The 23,167-nt window shown below is 35.4% G+C and overlaps 1 protein-coding gene across 1 annotated transcript in view; it reads right to left on the reverse strand.

The window, feature by feature from the left end:
• Positions 1–18,672, reverse strand: part of LOC142338013 (multifunctional procollagen lysine hydroxylase and glycosyltransferase LH3-like) — a 77,203-nt gene extending 58,531 nt beyond the window's left edge. The window contains exons 1-5 of the mRNA XM_075387650.1: positions 18,345–18,672; positions 17,928–18,028; positions 13,075–13,322; positions 12,688–12,802; positions 12,445–12,493 (exon numbers count right to left, since the gene is read on the reverse strand). Coding sequence (XP_075243765.1) covers positions 12,445–12,493; positions 12,688–12,802; positions 13,075–13,322; positions 17,928–18,028; positions 18,345–18,432 — 601 coding nt within the window. The 5' untranslated portion in view covers positions 18,433–18,672. The remainder of the gene's footprint in view (positions 1–12,444; positions 12,494–12,687; positions 12,803–13,074; positions 13,323–17,927; positions 18,029–18,344) is intronic.
• Positions 18,673–23,167: the final 4,495 nt, after the last annotated feature.

A 23,167-nucleotide genomic window follows, 5' to 3' on the forward strand; every position in this document is an offset into this window, starting at 1 on the left:
TTAATCTTGTCCTGTACAACCAACATGACCAACTGTTTAACCCGAGCAATACCGTTTTCAAATACATGCATTCTGCATGCGTCTTCGCACCTACATTTTTGGAATACCTTGAGAAATAAAGAGACCAACTTTTGTATTTGAGATACGTGTAAAATAAAAAAAAAGTTGAGTCCGTGAGCTTTTATAAATTAACTTTTTGTATTTTCTCTGCTATTCTATAGCGTGACAGGAAAAATGGACGTAGCTTCAAAATTAACAAAGTTTGAAAGCACTATGTCAAATTGGAAAGAACTATCTCTATTTAAAAAAATTAAAACTAAATTTTGGCTATTTTATTTTTGTCCTGTACGCAAACCATGAGTCAACCTCCAAAAACATCTTCATGTTGAGGTGGAATAACGGATCTTTTCTGCTAGCGCTCCCCGTTTCCCCAGTCCTATATAGCCGTTATTTTAGCGACCCCCAAATTCTAAGTTTTCTCAAATTGCAAAAGCAATATTTGCGTTTCATTGGAACACGAGTGTCTAGGTAGATTGAAGGTACTTTTAGAATAGTTTTCGAAAAAAATCGAGCCCTAATTGTAGACACCAAAAACGATGCTTACGTTATATGCAACTAATTTTCAAACCATAGCTATGCTAGTTTTTAATAAATGCATTTATTGTTCACATGCGTTCATATAAACACTGACTTAACATTAAAAGTATGTTTGAACATGTATAAATGGGGGGGGGTGCAAAACCAAGCGGGGCACTAACAGAAAAAATTCGAATAACTACTCCAGCTTCTGTACTTTGCGATATTTGTTCCAAACAACCAAAGCTAAAATATGGCAAACAAAACACATTCTTTTGTCTCCTCTCCGCTAACCTGTAGCTATATAAGACAAAAATTGAGCCTAAGTTCCAAAAGTCAAATTGGAAAAAAACTTTGACCAATTTCGCTTCGTGGTTCTTAGAAAGGAAAAAAATTAAAAACTCTCCACCATACGTCGTGTTTTTATACTGCAGCTCGTTTTTGTAACGGAAAATGAGTTTGATTACTGATTACAAATATCTTTTTAATTAACTAATGAAGGTTCAATTCCTTTTAATAAGGTTTCCTAAAGAAACACAATAAATTAAACACAACAAAACAGTAGTTTAGTATATGTTCTCCAAAGCAAGCACAACAAAAATGATCTCTGCCATTAAGACCCCCGAAGCTACTGCATCTACTGAATACACTATACTAGGCTATATTCCGCAAAATTTTCAGAGCACGCGCTACCCTCTAACTAGCTTATTAAACGACTAAAATTTCTGTAGAAGGAGTAAGTAAAAGAGCGCGGGTAGGAGCATCATGTGCGAAAGCACATTAACGAACCTCCTTGTTATTATCACAAGTTTTTCGTACCGAACTTTGTTCATAAACGAAAAAATTAGGTATTAAAAATTTCAATGAAATTTTGCAAATCACTCCGAAAAACTGAAACTGATTAATGAGCTTATTACATAAAAAAAGATATGCCCATATTTTAATCTTGTTCTGTACAACCAACATGACCAACTGTTTCACCCAAGCAATACCGTTTTCAAATTCATGCATTCTGCATACGTCTTCGCACATACATATTTGGAATACCTTGAGAAATAAAGAGACCAACTTTTGTATTTGAGATACGTGTAAAATAAAAAAACCTTGAGTCCGTGAGCTTTTATAAATTAACTTTTTGTATTTTCTCTGCTATTCTATAGCGTGATAGGAAAAATGGACGTAGCTTCAAAATTAACAAAGTTTGAAAGCACTATGTCAAATTGGAAAGAACTAACTCTGTTTAAAAAAAAATAAAACTAAATTTTGGCTATTTTATTTTTGTCCTGTACGCAAACCATGAGTCAACCTCCAAAAACATCTTCATGTTGAGGTGGAATAACGGATCTTTTCTGCTAGCGCTCCCCGTTCCCCCAGTCCTATATAGCCGTTGTTTTAGCAACCCCCAAAATCTAAGTTTTCGCGAATTGCAAAAGCTATATTTGCGTTTCATTGGAACACGAGTGTCTAGTTAGATTGAAGGTACTTTTAGAATAGTTTTCGAAAAAAAAATCGAGCCCTTATTGTAGACACCAAAAATGATGCTTACGTTATATGCAACTAATTTTCAAGCCATAGCTATGCTAGCTTTTAATAAATGCATTTATTGTTCACATGCGTTCATATAAAAACTGACTTAACATTAACAGTATGTTTGAACATGTATAAATGGGGGGTAAAACCAAGCGGGGCACTAGCAGAAAAAATTCGAATAACTACTCCAGCTTCTGGATTTTGCGATATTTGTTCCAAACCAAAGCTAAAATATGGCAAACAAAACACATTCTTTTGTCTCCTCTCCGCTAATCTGTAGCTATATAAGACAAAAATTGAACCTAAGTTCCAAAAGCCAAATTGGAAAAAAACTTTGACCAATTTTGCTTCGCGGTTCTTAGAAAGGAAAAAAAATTAAAAACTCTCCACAATACGTCGTGAGTGTTTTTATACTGCAGCCCGTTTTTGTAACGGAAAATGAGCTTGATTACTGATTACAAATATCTTTTTAATTAACTAATGAAGGTTCAATTCCTTTTAATAAGGTTTCCTAAAGAAACACAATAAAATAAACACAACAAAACAGTAGTTTAGTATATGTTATCCAAAGCAAGCACAACAAAAATGATCTCTGCCATTAATACCCCCGAAGCTACTGCATCTACTGAATACACTATACTAGGCTATATTCCCGCAAATTTTTCAGAGCACGCGCTACCCTCTAACTAGCTTATTAAACGACTAAAATTTCTGTAGAAGGAGTAAGTACGGTAAAGGAACCACATTCCTCTCCACTTTCCATTCCCTCTACCATTCCTCTTCAATTTATTTTACACATAAAAAGGTAAACAATGAACTTTGCAAGAAAATAAAAACCGGAAACATAAATAAAAACCTAGCAGAAATAGAAGTCACATTATGTTGAAACGCCTACCGAGAAATAAAACCACTGCCCACGCACCCTTTTACGCCGCATAACCACTTGTTGCTGTTTTACTGCGATTAAAATCACCCACAAAATTTAACTTCAGAAATCATCAAACTATGTGAAGAGGGCATAAAAAAGACAGTGCCTCAATGAACTGAATGTCATGAAGATGTGAAAAACTAAGTTAACGTTGTTAGAAGAAATTAATAGTAACCTTACTGTCGCTTCGCGTTTATTTAAAAAATTTTGCTCGACCTGCTACCTTAATTCGGGATCTCGGAAAGTTGAATTGTTAATCTGTCCTGACAAGATAACTAAACATAATAGGGGACCAAGTTAAGCATAGCCAGCATATTGCCGATAATAGCCGCGATAGACACTTGTGGCCTTTCATGGAATTGAAACAACTAAAGAAATAAGATAGGTTGACATCCAGTCCCTTAATAGACTAAAAGACTTTTTGGGTTAGATTCGGACTATCGTTTTTATGAGACATATACTCTATAAGAAAAACATACCCGGCAGATTGCCGGAAAATAGCCGCCGTTGATTCCAATAAGCATGGCTGGGATTGAAAGAATAGGTATTGAAAAAAAAAGATTTTTGTACAAAAACATTTTTAAGTCCTATTTATTTTGATGGCATTTCGTAATTGAACACACTTCTGTTTCTTAGAGAGAGGCTACAGGGACCACTATCAATACCAATAAGCACAAGAGATGGTAACTAAGACTTATAGGAATGACGTTCAAATAGCGGGCATCTAAAATTGGGCTTTATGGGTTTATCCTGTTTCTAATTCTGACTTCAATTTTTTACTGACTCTGTTCATTTTGAATCGCTTTGCTGAGAAACTGATGTTCAAAATCACTATGAGCAGAATGAGAGAAGAGAGAAACTAGCCTAGAGAAGTCAAAAAGATTTCACGCAAAATGTCGAAAAAGCGGCAAAATGGTAAAGCGAAAAAAGTTCGACGAAGTAAAAAAAAACAAAGCAGGACAAGTCCTGAAATACAATTCAACCAATTGAATGAAAGTTAGAATTACTCTACCTGACAAGCATATCAAATGCCAGTCAAAACGCAAACAAATTCATCTGAAAAAATGAGAAACAATCAAACAAACGAAAGAAAGCAATACTCATTGTTAAAACTTTTGAAGCTTTTACCCCTAACCCAAACTTTGATCACTTTATATATATAACGATTCAAAAAAAGTTCAAACCCATTTTTGTTTCTGAAATCGGTCCAGTATTATATCTGCAGGACCTGGAAAAAATTTATTGGCCCTTGAAGATCGATTAACTCGAAAATGACAGAAAATACATTTAAAAAAATGAAATCAAGTACAAATTTTAATGAAATGTTGTTGAAAATTGTAATATTAGATAATAATATATTCAGTGTGTATCTTTTTGTGTATCTAGGGGCTATCCCGAAACCATTACCAACCCTGAAAAAACTCATTGGCTCAAAGATCGAAAGGCAAAAAATTTTTAGGAAAAATTTCAAAAAACAGAAATTCGTTCTATTAAAATGTTGCCCATTCAGTTGCCCCCTAGCAACTATTTAATAATATACTATCAAACCCTGGATGAGGTTATCTGGCTACTGAGGCCAGAAAAACAGAATAAAAGACAAATGTTTTGAAAAAAATACTCAGATTAAACTAAGAAATTGAAAATTTAAAAAGTTTTGAAATTCGTAAAGTTGAATTGTTAAAACAAATCCATAGAAACTAACAACCATTCAGTAAATTTTTATCAGACCGTGGAACAGGTTTAGCACTTCAGAATGGACGAAGATCAAAAATATACAAAAACTTTTGGAAACCTTAAAAAATGCAGATTTCACAAAAAAATGCTTTAAACTCGAGACATTAACGTGTTGAAAACCAATCCATTGGTACTAGAAACTATGTAATGCCCTATTATCGAACCTTGAACCAGATTCCCAGGCCCCTGAAGCTCGAAAAACTCAAAAATGACAAAAAATTTCAAAAAACTCTAAAAAAATTGCAAAAATTAGTATCATTTTGCGTGTTTGTGTTTGTAGTACTATAAAATATAGCTCATAAAAGGGTCATAAAAGGGTCATAACATAATTTTGTCTCGCAAAATGCCTTAATCAACTTTTAAAAACTTTAGTCTAAGAAAAATCAAACAAAAAAACTAAAAAAAATCACAAAAAAAAAAACAAAAATGAACCATTTTGAGACCAAAAACTCCTAAAAATGACATTTTGACCTTGAATTAGGGCCATCCCAGCAGCTGCACCACTCTAAGCACTTGAAGGACTACAAAATCCCACTTTAGGTCTCTAATGAAACTTAATGCCCGCTGGGCTTTACCTGGTTATCCCGTTTTGAAAGATCAAAGTCATTGAAAAATGTGTGAACACATCTTAAAACACAGCGCCCCAATACAATTCAAATTCTTTGAATTGTAAAAAATAGGAGCGCTATAATAGCCGGCTGAGAAGATGATGGCGGCTATTAAAAAGCCCTATTAGAGCTTTTTCAAAATTGATATTCGAAGTCAAAAGCTCAAGACTCTAATACTCAAGAATTAGGGCATATACGTTTGGCACTACTTAGATGCACACTGTTGATCTTTAACTAGTAAATATTCAAAAAATTTAAAGTTCACTCAATGAGTTCAGAAGTCATTTTTTGAGTGAGGTAAGTTCCGCAAATGACCTAAAAGCAGAACAAATGACGTCACACACATTAATTTTAACTGCAAAGCAGAAGTCACTGAAATTGAAAAAGTCAATGGTCGCAAGAATCATCGATGAAGACAACGAATTGAAAAAACATAGCAGGACAAGTCCTGACCTACGATTCAAAAAACTTTCATTGACTTAACAAAAAACGAGACCTAGAATGAACTATGAAGGGATTGGGATAACCATTTGGAAAAAAAAACCGATCCAAAAAAATTAAAAACCAGTAAAAACCAAAGCGAAATTGCCGCATGTGAACAAAAAACGACTATCGAAACGGCGATTTTATGGTCAAACACCATTTTCTCACTGTACTTTAAAATTAGAGTGAAAAAATTTCACACCGCAAAACCAATCGCTTTTTCGCTCCATTTCCTGTTTCGGCGTGACCAAAATCACTATTCCGATTTTACTTCAAAAATCGTAAAAATGTGTTAACAGAATTTTAAAAAATACAGCGCCCCAATACGATTCAAATTCTTTGAATTGTAAAAAACCACGATATCGCTTCACGGCTATCGCTTCACGGCTATTAATAAAAGTTATAACTATTGCATTTTTATCTTACTTGAGCTCCGCCGTTTTTGACTCTGCGAGACGTGATTCTATTGGTCGAAAATGTTCCATTAAGGTCCTTAATTCAAGATCAAACGTTGATATGAAAGATGAACAAAAAGTTTAGCCGCTACTAAAACATTTCTTAACTCCTATTGACTCACTATACTCCAAAAATTAGGTCACTAACAAATTTGTGCTTAAATTCTGCGTCAAAAGAGCAGAATAAAATAATTATCAGTTAAAGTCTATATTCGATCCGGATTTGAACCGATACAATTGTGATATATCACATCTGAGCATTGAATTTTTACTGTAAACACAAAAAAACCAAAACAAGCCAGACTTGGTCGTGGGCAACAAAAAGCTGTTATATATATTAGCGAACAGAATTCCCAAATAAAGGCCCAATTATCAGGCTCATTGACCGGGACAATATTCCCTAACGAGCAAGGATATCAGACTACTCAGCTGCAATACTCAGCGCCAACGGAGGAAGTGGAGATACCAGTACTTCCCCTCGGGGCTTATAACCAAGACACGGCAACAATGTTCGCTAGTTAGAAGCACCTATATAAGTCAGCAATAACTCAGGGGAGTGTTAAAGAGAGATCCTCCAAATTTATCAACTAGATACCCATTCTGAAACAGAAACTAAGTGTCAGTACAATCGTATTCAAAAGTTGATTTAGATATAACATTTAACATTTAGAAAAGCCTTACCCATTACAGCCCACCCACAAACATTATTGCCCTCCCCCATTATGGTATACTTACGGGCAATGGGGATTTACGTTATATAACCAAAAATCTCGGGTGACTCTGATGGGAAATGCCCAATAAAAATAGGTTTCTATCTTTGTGGGTTGTATTTTTCCCTAGAAGGTGTGGGTTAGAACCTTTGCACAACAACGAGTCTAAATATTTGTATTGTACGCGCACCACCGAAAAGTAATTTGAAAAAAGAATTTTCGCACTGTACAAGAACAAAGAGGTTCAGGAATATGCGTTCGCACATAATGTTCCAACCCCGCTCATCCAAATTCTTGTCTTAATTCTCTGTAAATGAAGTATAGATAGGAAACTTTCAACATAAAACAGTAATGGATTCTCACGGATAATTGATGAATTCTCAAATATGGACGTCTATAACAGTGACAGTGAAGTTCTGCTTTCATTCAACTAGCACGGAAAATAATTGAACTGAGCAAAATTTCTGTGGTTAAATATTACAAATTAAGCTAATGAAATTCTCATGCAGATGAAAAAAAAATCAATTTTGTCAAGTAAAAACCTAATTTTTCGAAAAACAAAAATGTGGCTCAGATATCTAATTCTATACAACTCAACCCTAAAAAAAGAGGTGATCAATAATTCAAACGCCAGCACTTTTGTGGTATGCGGTAAGAGGACATACACAAACAATGCAAAACAGAATTTAACAATGCACCGAAAACGACAAAAATGGACAACTACAAAACCCAAAACATCAAAATTCTTACCCACTAAAAACCATTCCTTTTTAACATCAGTTAACATTGCTTTTCAATTCCAGTAAACGACAATGAAAAACAAGCCAAGATTCAAAAATCACAAAAACTGCTCGAAAATAAATGGTCTCATAAATAGAACTAGTTTACTTCAAAAATCGTAAAAATGTGTGAAGAGAATTTTAAAAAATACAGCGCCCCAATACGATTCAAATTCTTTGAATTGTAAAAAACCACCATATCGCATCACGGCTATCGCTTCACGGCTATTAATAAAAGTTATAACTATTGCATTTTTATCTTACATGAGCTCCGCCGTTTTTGACTCTGCGAGACGTGATTCTATTGGTCGAAAATGTTCCATTAAGATCCTTAATTCAAGATCAAACGTTGATATGAAAGATGAACAAAAAGTTTAGCCGCTACTAAAACATTTCTTAACTCCTATTGACTCACTATACTCCAAAAATTAGGTCACTAACAAATTTGTGCTTAAATTCTGCGTCAAAAGAGCAGAATAAAATAATTATCAGTTAAAGTCTATATTCGATCCGGATTTGAACCGATACAATTGTGATATATCACATCTGAGCATTGAATTTTTTCTGTAAACCCAAAAAAACCAAAACAAGCCAGACTTGGTCGTGGGCAACGAAAAGCTGTTATATATATTAGCGAACTGAATTCCCAAATAAAGGCCCAATTATCAGGCTCATGACCGGGACATTATTCCCTAACGAGCAAGGATATCAGACTACTCAGCTGCAATACTCAGCGCCAACGGAGGAAGTGGAGATACCAGTACTTCCCCTCGGGGCTTATAACCAAGACACGGCAACAATGTTCTCTAGTTACAAGCACCTATATAAGTCAGCAATAACTCAGGGGAGTGTTAAAGAGAGATCCTCCAAATTTAACAACTAGATACCCATTCTGAAACAGAAACTAAGTGTCAGTACAATCGTATTCAAAAGTTGATTTAGTCATAACATTTAAAATTTAGAAAAGCCTTACCCATTACAGCCCACCCACAAACATTATTGCCCTCCCCATTATGGTATATTTACGGGCAATGGGGATTTACGTTATATAACCACAAATCTCGGAGGACTCTGATGGGAAATGCCCAACAAAAATAGGTTTCTATCTTTGTGGGTTGTATTTTTCCCTAGAAGGTGTGGGTTAGAACCTTTGCACAACAACGAGTCTAAATATTTGTATTGTACGCGCACCACCGAAAAATAATTTGAAAAAAGAATTTTCGCACTGTACAAGAACAAAGAGGTTCAGGAATATGCGTTCGCACATAATGTTCCAACCCCGCTCATCCAAATTCTTGTCTTAATTCTCTGTAAATGAAGTATAGATAGGAAACTTTCAACATAAAACAGTAATGGATTCTCACGGATAATTGATGAATTCTCAAATATGGACGTCTATAACAGTGACAGTGAAGTTCTGCTTTCATTCAACTAGCACGGAAAATAATTGAACTGAGCAAAATTTCTGTGGTTAAATATTACAAATTAAGCTAATGAAATTCTCATGCAGATGAAAAAAAAATCAATTTTGTCAAGTAAAAACCTAATTTTTCGAAAAACAAAAATGTGGCTCAGATATCTAATTCTATACAAACTCAACCCCAAAAATAAAGGTGATCAATAATTCAAACGCCAGCACTTTTGTGGTATGCGGTAAGAGGACATACACAAACAATGCAAAACAGAATTGAACAATGCACCGAAAACGACAAAAATGAACAACTACAAAACCCAAAACATCAAAATTCTTACCCACTAAAAACCATTCCTTTTTAAAATCAGTTAACATTGCTTTTCAATTCCAGTAAACGACAATGAAAAACAAGCCAAGATTCAAAAATCACAAAAACTGCTCGAAAATAAATGGTCTCATTATAATTAAAACTAGCTGTAAACCGAAAATAATGATTGAATAAAAGTAGGTCAATTCAGAAAACAAAACAAGAATAGGGGCAAAAGTATAAAGATTATTCGTTTTTTTTTTGTATAAAAAATCATAATAAAATCATGTAAACCTTACGCAACAGCTAAAATCAGTGTGTAGGTGACCTTAGACCACTTTAAAAAGCCTACGAGAACTGTCAGCAATGAGACGAAAGATGAAACTAACAACATAAGAGCAAAAAAGTGTATTCCCTTGAATGAAAACAAGAAATACGGTCTCTCAAAATTAAAGAACACGACCAGCTAAATTTTGTGGCAATCAAAATAAAGCTGGCAAATGAGATTCTGGTTGCAAATGTATATATTCCACCAGGCTCAAGTTACTCTAATGGTTTCCAGCCCAACCTCGAACCCCTGCTGCGACCCGACAGCATCATATGCGAGGACCTAAACTGCGAGAGTAGTCTCTGGAACTCAGAGATTGAAGAGGACGAGCGTGGAACCCTGCTTGCAGACCAGGTTGAATCGGCCGACAATGGTCATCCTCAAAAGTTCTGGACCCACGAGAGAACCAAAGAGAGGAAGATGCAGCTCTCCAGATGTCACCATGGCCCATGCAAACCTGGCAATGAGCACCAGCTGGCACGTGGCAACTGCCCTCAGCTCGGACCACAACCCCATTGTTGTGAACATCTGCACTGAAACCATGAGCGTTGCGTCGGACAAGAGAACATTCGTGAACTTCAACAAAGCCGATTGGATGTCATACAGGGATTTCATTGAAGACAGGATCAAATTCCTGCCAGCAGAAAATGTTCACAATATGGAGCAAGCATTGAGAAGATCGCTGCAGAAGGCGATGAAGAAGCACATCCCGAGAGGCAGAATTCCAAGAATCCTCCCGGGCTTTCCACGAGAAGCAGCAAAGCTTGCCATGGAAAGGGACCAGCTGAGGAAGCGAGATCCGTCTGCAAAACGGATTGCAGATCTGAACTCGGATATCAGGCATCTGGTGAACCAACATCGGCGAGAAAAATGGACAAAGCAACTGGACGCATGTGACCCCCGGAAAGGGTGTAAAAAGCTTTGGAACACCATTAGAGGTCTCGCCAAGAAAGAAGAAAGGCACAACAACATCGCCCTGAAGTTCAGTGCTGATAGCAAGGCCACCTTTGGTGCCAAGGCTTGTGCCAACAGGTTCAACCAGATGTACTTTCCGGCCGACCCATGCAAAAAGGAGAAAGGGCATCGCGCAGTCATGCGGAAGCTCTGCAAGGCTAGCAGTGAGTTCCGACAACTTTGGCTGAAAAAGTTAGAGTTAACTATTAAACTACTAACTAAAAAGCCGCAATTGCTTTGAAAAAGCCGAAGGCTTAGAGCAAAATCTTTCACACCTACTTGTCTCATTTACATTTGGAAAACTGGCATGAACAAAACCACCATTTTCTTTTCTCTCTGCTCTTCGATTCTGTCCGACAACAAACTATAGTCAAAGTTTTAACACGCAAGGCATTGATGTTAAACAACCCGGCCAATTTAGAAATTTGTCAGAAGAATTGCAGAAACGACTCAAAGAGCCAGAAACAAGCCTTTCAGAAAAGCTATACATACTTAAACCACTCAAGAAAAAGTAAAAAGCAATTCAAATTCAAATAAAACACAAACCTCATAATATATAAAAGCACATAAAAACGAAAATGGAGATCACAAAAACTCACGTACAAATATTAAATAAAGCCATAACAGGCTCAAAAACTTGTCCACTTTTTTGAAAACTGCAAGAAATCACAATATTTTGTCAAATTTCTCACAAAAAAATTGTTTAGCAACATCAACATTAAATTAAAATGACATCTAAAAACTCTTTCGAGCAATAGGTGTCTATTCAATCCCAAAAAAATGCAATGGAACAAAACAATAGACAAAATCAATAGTCCAAACTTTGTCACGCATATCCTTTCCTGCTTCGAAATTCACTCCAATAAAATTGATTAAAACAGCCACTGCTCCAATACTCCTCGTCGAGTCGGAAGAAACACTCCAATAGACTTCAATTTTTTGAATTGTAAAAAAGACAGAGCACCAATGCAATCCAACTTCTTTGGATTGTAAAATACCCAGTTGAGCAGATAGTTCCTCCACCCCCTAAGTGGGGTAAGAACAATGAGCAGTCAAAATATTTTCATCTTTTGGTACCATAACTGTACAGCGATTTCATATAGTAGGGCATGAGAAGACAATGTCTCGATATTATTCAGTCTTGTAATAAAATTGACAGGATTAAAATTTCGGGATGGTAGAGAGAAAAAAATTAACATTCATTGGAAAAGCAGGCATATGCAATAATCAGTCATACAGCCTTAGCTGTCACCAGCTATTATGAATATGGCCCATTCAGTTGTACGTGGGCAAACTACTGTTAGTTAAATACTTGACGATGCAGAAAAGAAAGCATAGCCACCATGATAGTTTGAGAAAGAAATCATTCCATATTTACCTTTACTTTCCTGCAAACACAACAAATGACGTTAAGAACATTAGTTTTATCGCCAACTAACATACGAACAAAAGCAAATCAAAACTTAAATGTAAGGATTTTTAATCACTTCCATCACACTTTTCTACCAAATTAATAGCTTGCTGAAAGTGCATAGTGAACATGCCTCAATACAATATAATTATGTTAGTGTTTCTGTGTATCGTGGTGACCGCTCAATGAGAACAAAAAACATGCTAAGTTTTTGAAAAATTGCATACCTCCAGAGTTTAAATACTTGTAGGGTGTTTCTACTGTAGGATACTCCACCTAGAACACAAGAAATTGAAGGGCATTAAACTATTTTTCAACTCCGATCTACACTAATTCCTAATTTTTCGATATTCTAAATATAGCAAATAAACAATATGCCCAATACTGTACGCAACGCGTATGCAATACATGAAGGTTCACCGGGAATGATGTCAAACTATAGTCAAAATGAGAGACCAAAAGGAACTCACTGAAAGCTCATCGTCTGGCCAGCAAAACACCTCAGCCCCAAACAACACGTCCACGCCATGTGACAAAAACTGTTTCTCTATAGCTTCGCTTGAGCCCAAGTAGACAACATCGTAACTAAAACAGGTCAAAAATAATTTTAACGGACACCTCGATGTTTAAGTGGTGGTTCATCTCGAACAAAAAGGAAATTGACGGGATTTTGAAATTTATCATTCTCTAGTGTCATACCAGGATCGTATACAGTTTGTAATTATGCAACATCAGGGATTTAGTTGAAAATTGAATTATCGTATATGATCCCAGTTTTTGGACCAGTATCTTTTAACGGATAGCTCCCAATTGAACAACTTGAAAAACGATTAAAATAGGTTAAAATAGTGCATTACCCGTCCGTGAAAATGACATTGGCATCTTCGTAAGCACTCTGTTTATGCTCTGACGACATAGGTGATCCAGCCTCCTGATCACAAGGAGCTTCCTCGTTATCTGACGAACATTGTTCCGAATTATCACTGTGATATTGAAGCTCACTTCTCAGTCTCTTCAATTCTTCGTAGAGCATTTTGAGTTTGAAAGCTCCTGTTTGACTGGATGAGAAGTCTACTCTGCCAATTTCGGAGTTGAGACCCAACACCTATAGTCAAAATTTCAAATGTATTTTATTTGGATTCAGACATTACGATGAACCTAAACAAGACGCCTCGAATTATTTTGTATGTATCATTGAAAGTTCCTACAATTATATATGAGAGCATATAGTCGAGATCATACTATTTTGTCATTGTTAATAACTGCACTTCGTCAATCAACCTTGACTATGTTAACACACTTTGACAATGAAAAGCTTCGGAGTGGGTTCCACTTGTTTCGCAAGAGAACAATCAACGTTGGAGATTTTAAAAAAGCAAAACTTGAGTCTTTTTCGTAAAAAAAAGCAATATACAAAAGCAATATACAAAGCAGTATCCGTACCATAGTTTTACTCATTGTGAGAAATCATTTGGTACTACAAAAAGTAAAGAAAAAAATAAAGAACACACCCGGCAGATTGCCGGAAAATAGCCGCCGTTGATTCCCATAACCAAGATTGGGATTGAAAGAAGAGAAAAAAACTAGTGAAAAAATGATTTTTGTACAAACAATTTAAAAGTGCGAACTATTTTGATGTCATTTTGGAGCTGAACATGCTCCTGTTTTGTAGTGAGACCACAGAGGGGCTAGTATCAATACCAATAAGGATTAGAGATGGTAACTAAGAACAAAGTTTGAGTAACGGGCATCTAAAATCGGGTTTATCCCGTTTCTATTTCTGATTTCGTTTTCTTGATACTGACTCTGTTCATTTTGAATTGCTTTGCTGAGCAACTGCTGTCTAGAAACACTTTTAGCAGAATGAGAGAAGAGTGAAACAAGTCTGGAGAAGTCGAAAAGCTTTCACGCAAAATGTCGAAAAAGCGACAAATGAGGTAAAGCGAAAAATTTTTATTTGACGAAGTAAAAAACATATCAGGACAAGTCCTGACGTACAATTCAAAGAATTTTCATTGGCTAAACAAAAACTACACCTAGAACGGCCTATGAATGAATTGAGAAAACCATTTCCAAAAGAAAATCAGAAAAAAAAATTTCAAAAAAATCAATGTCAAAATGCCGCATGCGAACAAAAAACCACTAGCGAGAAATGGAAATTTGGTTCAAATAAAAAACTAGGCCTAGAATGAACTATGAAGGATTGCGAAAACCATTTAGAAAAAAAAAATCCGATCCAAAAAATTGATAAAACAGCAAAAATCAATGTGAAATTGCCGCATGTGAACAAAAAACCACCAGCGAGAAAGCGAATTTTTGTTCAAAAACCGTTTTCTCACTCTACTTTACAATTAGAGCGAAAACAAAATCATATGCCGCAAAACCACTCGCTTTTTCGCTCTATTTCCTGTTTCGACGTGACCAAAATCACTACTCCAAATTGACTTCAAAAATCATGAAAATGTGTGAACAGAGCTTAAAAAAAGACAGCGCCCCAATACAATTCGAATTCTTTGAATTAAAAAAAAATTAGGAGCACTATAATAGCCGGCTGAGAAGCTGAGGCTGCTATTAAACATAAAGAGGCTTGAAACATGACATTCTAAAAACGCTTAAATAGTTTCAGTATTTCACGTGGCTTATCGTTAAACATCGAGAAACCGAAAACAAAGGAAACTGAGAAAAAGCAGAGCGCAAGATTTGAATTTGTAGTTAACCCACTGAAGCTGTATCAGCTGTGCACTTCAACTGAATCATTATTTCCCTTCAATCCTTTATTTTTGTAGCACTTGTTCGGAGTTTTTTCCTCTTAACTTTTTGACCTATAACGACAAAAATCACAACCAGCCGTCAAAACTAATTTTTATAAATATGGCAGCAAACTTTGAAACCTAAATACACAAAGGAGACGCTGTTAGGCCACATATGGAAAAATGTCACCAGTCTCAATAATGTCTGCGAGAAAAAATTGAAACGATTAAGACAAAAACGAAACAAACGCAATAAAATCGCTAATTGACAAACAATATTGGAACAAATAGATGTCATTTGAAATCGACCTTTACGGATTTTAGCAGAAAATGTTGATCAATTACAAAAAGTGCAATTTAATCATGCCTCCAAAAAAACTACAAGCAGCTATATCCGATTTCAATTTTTGTGCTAGACAAATCAAATCGACATGCGGCATATTTTTTCATCAAAACACGACGTGATCAAGTCATCAAAAAACAGACGAATATACACATTTTTACTGAGTTATGCATGCTGCTCGTCTCATAATTAAAAATAATTATCAAAATAAAAACAATCAATTCTCAAAATAAGAAAAATACGAAAACTAAAAACAAGAATACCAAGATTAAGGCGTGGATTCAGAAACCCAACAGGTGAACAATTTAAAAATGCAAAAACCGTGCACTTAAAGTTTTTTCAGAGCCAAGGAAAAGTTAAAGCCAAGGAGAATTGCAGAACTCTACGTCGTAATGATCAAGTTTTTAACAATGTATTTACATTATCTTGAACTAATCTCTGAACTGAATGCGTAATAATCAAGGACTTCGGATTAAAACTCTTCAAACAAGGTAAATTGAAACGAAATCTCAAGTCAATAAAAAAAGCCAGACTACAAATTCTGATAAAATAAAGGTCCTGAATAGCAAAGCTACGACGAGATGTAGCAACACAAAACTAAGAGACAAAACGACAGGTTCCAAAAACGACAGAGATCAAGAGGGTACAACCAACCAGGCTGGATTGCTTACAGTTCTTGAAAAAAAAATTGAAATGTATGAAAAACAGCATTTAGCATTTTGGTTTTAATTCTATGACCAAAACGAGACAATTTTGCTTTGAATTTCAATACTGTTTCTGTACTGTTAGCGCAGCAAGAAGGATTAGTCTCTGATTGGTAAAAAAAGAAATCTGCGAACCAAAAATTGAATGTGGAATTAAAAGAAAACGCTTGCCGAAAAATTCCAATTTTATTCAAGAACATTAGAAAAGAGCATATAGGTTTCTGGTTCCAAACAAAAAAAAAACATTTGTCGCTGCTCAAACAATCTCTACTATGAAAAACAATTGCCGACAAAAGACAGAACACAATGCCATCTTCTTCAAAAAGGCAGGCCGAACAGATATGACCATTTAAAATTTATTTGTATAGACCTGGATCACTTAAAAAAGAAATTATATCGACACTAAGGTCATGCGCTAATGCCGCCAACTCTTATGTTTAAAACCATTGAAACAATAATACGTTCATCTATACATAAACTGATTGACATGCAAAATAACATACCCGGCAGATTGCCGGAAAATAGCCGCTATTGATTCCCATAACTCCAATTGGGATTGAAAAAACAGAAAAAATGGCAAAACTGATTGTTAGAAAGTTGTTATATATACTCGTGTTACTTTTACTTAATGAGAGGATACATGTGCTAGTATCAATACCAACAAGCATTAGAGACGGTAACTAAGACTTATAAGAACAAACTTCAAGTAGCAGGCATTTAAAATTTGGGTGTATCCCGCTTCTATTTTCGCTTCCATGTTCTGATACTTATTCTTTTGGATTCCTAAGCAACTGGTGTTTAACAGAACTTTGAGCAGAATGAGCAAACAATAAAACTAGCCTAGAGAAGTCAAAAAGATTTCACGCAAATGTCGAAAAAGCGGCAAAATGAGGTTAAAGCGAAACAAATTTTTATTCGACGAAGTGAAAAAAAAACAATAGGAGCGCAAAAAGCCTGCTACGATGAGGGCAGCTATTAATAACACGCCTAAACTATGACAAAACCAATATACGGATCCCTAACCTTCATATAAGTGAAATGTATTGTTTCTATTGACTTCAACTTTTCTGTTGTGCTGACACAACCAGCAGGAAGACCGTGATGAAAAAATTTTAAAAATTTCAGAACATTGGATAGAATCGTTACTCAGCTCAAATGCAAGACCAATTAATTAATTGCAATACTATATAATGATCTAACTACCGAAGCTAAATAGCCAACTACAACACCAAAAATTTCAAACAAACATCCGAAATTTAAATTTCAACAAAAAAGTTTCCGTTAAATTTTGCAAGCATTTCACAATTCAAATAGCAAACATACGCTTGTTATGATGAAATGCGTAAAGAAGAAAAAACAGCAAAACTTGAAAAATGAAACAACCTAGGTCACTTTTCATTAATCAGGCAAAAAAGGAAAAATTCTCTACCCTTCTACTCATTGATATAGTCTTAGCAACGAAACAGTCAACAGAAATTTTTCAAAAAAGGGAAGTCGACTTATAAATTAAAACCATTCTATTAAAAACCGACCTATAAAAAATGAGAAAAAACTAAGCGTTTTTCACATTAGGCAAATTTCGAGTTTGGAAGGCCCGGGCCGCAATTCTAAGGGAATGATTGCCAGCCAGTGCTGGGGGAAAAACCCCGACAAACTATCGAAATTTCAAGAAAAATTACCTTAAGGAAATTTTAAAATTCGGTTTAAAATTATTGTGCCGTTCTTCTATAGCGAAAACACAATTACAAGGTTTTACGAACTTATTTCTACTAGTAGTATAAAAACCAAACTAATCATATATTCATGAAGTGATTCCTCAACTTTAAATGTTAAATCAAACTTTTTGTTATGGTTATAACAATTAAATTTACATTTTATAATTTAAAAATATATGTAACAATGAACAGCCTTACCTTTACTGGAACGTTAACTCGTGATGCAGAGTTGAGGAACTGCTTTAATCCATCTGTTGATTCTGTTGCCACGGTGTAATGATACAGTTTGCAATCCACATCTAAATAACAACTATTTATACACCTCTTAAATGGTCTATGTAACTACAAGGGATAAATCCATATCTTATTAGACTAGTCAAACTATTATCCCAGCAACAAAACGCATTTTCATATAGATTTATGAATAGAAATGATTTGTTCACGGGGAGGGGTAAATTGATAAACATAAATAGGAAAATTCAAAATTCCGACAGATGTGTTTTCTACACATTTGACCCCCGTTTCATGTTTTCACCACAGGAAAATGTTTCACCAATAGAAAAAAATTAATTGTATCAAATGATTTTAGTTAGCAGGAAATATAAAGCTCCAAACCTCTAACGGATATGCTGTAGAATGTCAGAACTGAGACAAGGGTCGATAACTTGGCCAAGCGTAACATGAATCCATACATTGGCGTCATCGAACAATCTGAAAGTTACTCTCACGCAGTTTTACTTTTTTTTGGCTGACAAAAATAGGCGATCTATTGAAATGCATTTTTCATTTTTGCGTTAATGGAACCATTCGATCTTTGGGATGGCTTTAATTGACTCAAATGGATATTTTTGGACTCAATGGGGTACTCAGACGGGCGCAAATTTAACACTGAAGAGAAAGAATCTCCCATTTGAGAGAACGTAATTGAATTCTATCAGAAGAAAAGCGGAAAACGACTATCATTCTTCAGTTTGACTGCAGTCATATGCCAAAAAGACAAGCACGTTACATGGTTGAGTTTACCATCTATTATATCGCCAAGTAAACCCTAAAAATCAATAACAACCGCTATGTATAAAAAACGCTCCCGATACAAAATAGATTGAGCATACCCAAGCGCGCATTCCTTTTCTTTTGAAAAACGAGAAACAAAACGCTTGCGACATAGCTCATTCTAAAAACCAGAAAAATGATAACTTAAAACGTCAACCAGGGCAAAAGCAAGACTCCAATCACTATGCCTGCCTCATTCCAGCGGGTGGCTTGCCGCGCCTCCAATTCCCGCTATAGGTCTGCAACTTTCGGCTAAGGAATTTCAAGTCAGTGTCAAGTACAGGCTCGGGATCGCGGTTTATGATGAAGAACAAAAATATCCTTATTGCAAGTCAGGTACATTGGACACATTTGGTGACCATGCAGTTGCCTGCCATGGAAGGGGAGATGCGATTTCAAGGCACGATAGAATTCGCGATCGTAGAGCTTCCCCCTGTTCAGCAGCTAATTTGTCTCCAGTAATTGAAAAACGCAATCTGATTGCGGAAAATAACTCACGCCCAGGAGACGTCTATCTACCTTCTTGGAAATCTGGCCAATCTGCTGCTCTAGACATAACCGTGACTTCTTCTCTGCAACTAAACATTATTTCATGCGGCAGAGAAGTCTGGCTATGCAATTGAAGCTGCTCAACAAGGAATTTTGTTCGTTCCTCTGACAATCGAAGTTTTGGGCGGTCTGTCGAGGACTCTGAAGAAGGCCTTACTGCGCATGTCGTTGTTAGCTGATAGCAGAAATTATCAAACAGTGGGACATTCCATTGCCTTCGACAGAGCAGTTCAGGCACTTTCTGTTGTCATCATATGAGGATCAGCTACTATGTTGTTGTCGCGAGCTCGTAGTTGAACGCAGCAATTAGTTGAACTTGTCTGATAATTAGCGACCCAATTGTGTGGGACGCAATGTGAAGATAACTTCTCATAGACGTCTGTGTTGAGCTGAATCAATCTCTTGATGAATTAGAAACACGCCCGAATTATTATCCTTGAACTCACCCAATGAGAGGCGAGTCTTTTCCTAAGCAATGTCATCCAACAGAATGGTACTTGAGATCAGTTCATTAACGCGGGGAAATTAGCTAAAAGTGAGATTAAAGGCAGAGGGAGAGAGGAAGAAACATCAAAGATCGCAGAAAACATTAAGATTGGCAATAAGAAACAATCAGCAAACATTTAAATTTCCGATCAAGATAAATCCAGATTTATTTCATAATGGAGACCACGCAGATTGCAAATTGAAAATACACCTTTAAAAAAACTTAAAAGCAAATAAAGTCGTTTGATATTAAAATTTATCACACCATTAACAAACATCGTTCTTAAAAACCGCCTACCGTTGCTAACGAAATACCCAGGGAATGAAAAACCAGCTAACTCATCTGAAGTGTTACCAAAAACTGCAATTTGCTAGCACTTCAAATTAAACAATTTAAAAGAACTACACATTTTATTAAGTCAACAAACTAAAAGATCCTAGCTTGACGAACAAGATACAGGTGTTCAGAAATAAGCTGATGTTGAACGTGACAGATCACGGTAGAAATTCTCGTGACTAACTGAGACCATAAAGTAATTCCATTTTAAAAGACTCGAATACTTATCGTGTTGACGGGCTGTAGCAACCACCAATTCTTATTATGAATGCAAATAATCTAACAATCAAATTAACTTTTCAATATAAGTGGTGCTTAATGCAGTAGCAAAAATCTTAAAATTCACGTCATTAAAGCCGTTTTGGCCAATATTATTTGAACATAACCGAGAAAAAAAGTACCATAACTTCGGCATAAATAACAAGGAGAATACTAACAAGGAGAATGTTTTTGAAAAATGTTCAAACCCGGCAGATCATAAACAAGGTAAGAAAAAATGTAAATTTTAAAACTGTCCTCAATTATATTCTGAACTAGGTAGTACAACACAATCGTCTTCCTGCCGTATGAAAAAAAATGAGTCAACTCGTCCAAATTGTTAATGGCAAGCTCAACTTGATGCAATTTGAACAAATTAGAAAAATTGCAAAATTATTAACTGGAAGAATTTAAAACGTCCTAGACCCACCAGTTGAGTAACGAGTAACCCCCACAGAAAACTATGACAAAAACAATAAAGTTTTTACTATTGATTTTACAAAATATTACGTTTTAAAAATTGCTGATAAACTAACGCAGCAAAATTTTGATAATGTTATTCACCTAAGCAATTCTTAGCCTCATAATAAGTTCAGTGAAAAAAGCTGCTGAAACACGAGGGGTGAAACGTTAAAAAAATATTTTCTCCAACAGAAAACTGAAAAAGGAGTCCATCTGGAGTGTCCTATTGACGAAACATGCAGCAAACAAGCACCCATAGCCCCCCTTCATAAATAAATTTCAAAGCAATCTTGATTTGACATCAAACGCAAAAAAATGCTGTCACAAATTTAGAAAGAAACGACATAAAACATCCAGGCGAATGCAGATCTCATACTTACATAAGTTATGCAAAAATAGTGGTGCTTAGGTCATTAGAAAACACCAGCAAAAAACCTAAAAGCAAGAATTTTAAATTTATTTTCAGTAGAAACGCATATTTTGATGCACATTAACTGATCATAATCAATAAAAGGTACCATAACTAGGTCAAAAAACAAGAATGCTTTCCATGTCTTTGCAAAATGTTCCGAACCGTCAGATGATAAACCGTTCAAAAAAATTGCAATTTTTAAAACTGTTTTCGATGAAAATATAAGCTAGCAAAAATAAATCATGATCCTGCTATTTGAGCAGCTTGACTATAACTGTACAATAGTTTAGAGGTCTGCGTGCTGTTAGGAAGTTCACGCTAACCTATTTTTGAGGAAACAATTGGCAATAACAAAGTGTTCGTTTCCACGTCAATTTTTAAAACTGTCATCTATATTCTCAGCTAGGTAGCACATAATCCTGCTCCGCCACATGAAGAACACGAGTGAAATCTTGAAAAATGTTGACGACAACTGTAATTTGCTTCAACTTGCAAAACTTAGAACTTGCACAAGCTAGATGAACTGCATAATTTATTAAAACTGAAAAGCTACTACTAGTTCGGTAACTCAGATCTAAGCATCCATTTTTGAAGAAAAATCAAACGTGTCTTGCGAGAGGGCCGGTAGAAATTCTCGTGACTAATTGAGACCATAAAGTGAAGCCCTGCTAAAAGAGACAGAAACACTTATAACATTGATGTGCTATAGAACACACCAATTCTTGTTTTGATTCCAAAATCTAACCATTAAAATAAATTTTCAAAATTAGTGGTGCTGAAGTTATTGAAAGCAGCAACAAAAATCTTGAAAATCAAAAAAATAAAATTTTGATCAATAGTACCTATCAATGCACTTCTTAGCTTAATTAGAAGTTCATTAAAAAATTTAATAAAACAAAAAACCTGAAACAAAACATAACGTTAATTTACCTTCCATAAAAGTGTGCGTTAATTTCATATCACATACACGAGTGAAAACTATCATCATACAAATTTGCAAACTAAAACATTAGAAAATAACTTCAACAGTTAAACGTTCTCTACCGGAAAACTTCAAAGTACGTCCAACTGGAGTTCCCTCTTGACAATATAGGCAGACACGAATAAACATGACACACTTGCGATAATAAATTTCAACGAATTTGTAATTTCATATCATCCCACAAAAAACTTTTTGCAATGACAAAATCAAGTGAAATAAGATGAAACAACATTCTGGAGAATGTACATCTCGCAATCAAAATTTTCATAATCAGTGGTCTTTGGTTCGAAGCACCAATCAAAATCTTTAAAACTGAAATAAAGAAAATGTTTTGAACAATATTACCTGCACAACACCAAGGGAGAGAGAGTTTCATTACTTTGGCAACAATAACAAGGAGAATACTTATCGTGTCTTTGCAAAAAGTTCCAAAGCGTCGGATGATAAACAAGGTATAAACGTTATGATTTTTAAAACTCCCCTCGATATTTGCAGCTCGGTGTATACCATAATCGTGTTCCCGCTACACAAAGCAAATACGAAGTGAGTTGTCTGAACTTTTAACGACAACAGTGACTTGCGCAATATACACAACTGCACATTAAGTAAACAAACTAGAAAATCGTGGTTGGGCAAATTATTAAATCAAGGTGTTCCGAATGAAAAAAAAAACTACTGCTAAACGTAAAAGACCAGAGCAAAATTTCTCGACAAATTGAGACCATAAAAATGCCCCCGTTAAAATAGACTCAAGAACTCATTGTGTGGTGTTAATGGGTTACAGAACCCACCAATGGTTGTTCTGAACTTTGTACGCAATCTTGATGTCGACAATAATATCAGCAGCGCAGCTTGTGAATTACGTACACAGGTACACTAGCAAAAAAAGTACACAGAAA

Source organism: Convolutriloba macropyga, chromosome 1 (genome assembly GCF_964194025.1).
Source record: "Convolutriloba macropyga chromosome 1, txConMacr16.3, whole genome shotgun sequence".
NCBI lineage: Eukaryota > Metazoa > Xenacoelomorpha > Acoela > Convolutidae > Convolutriloba > Convolutriloba macropyga.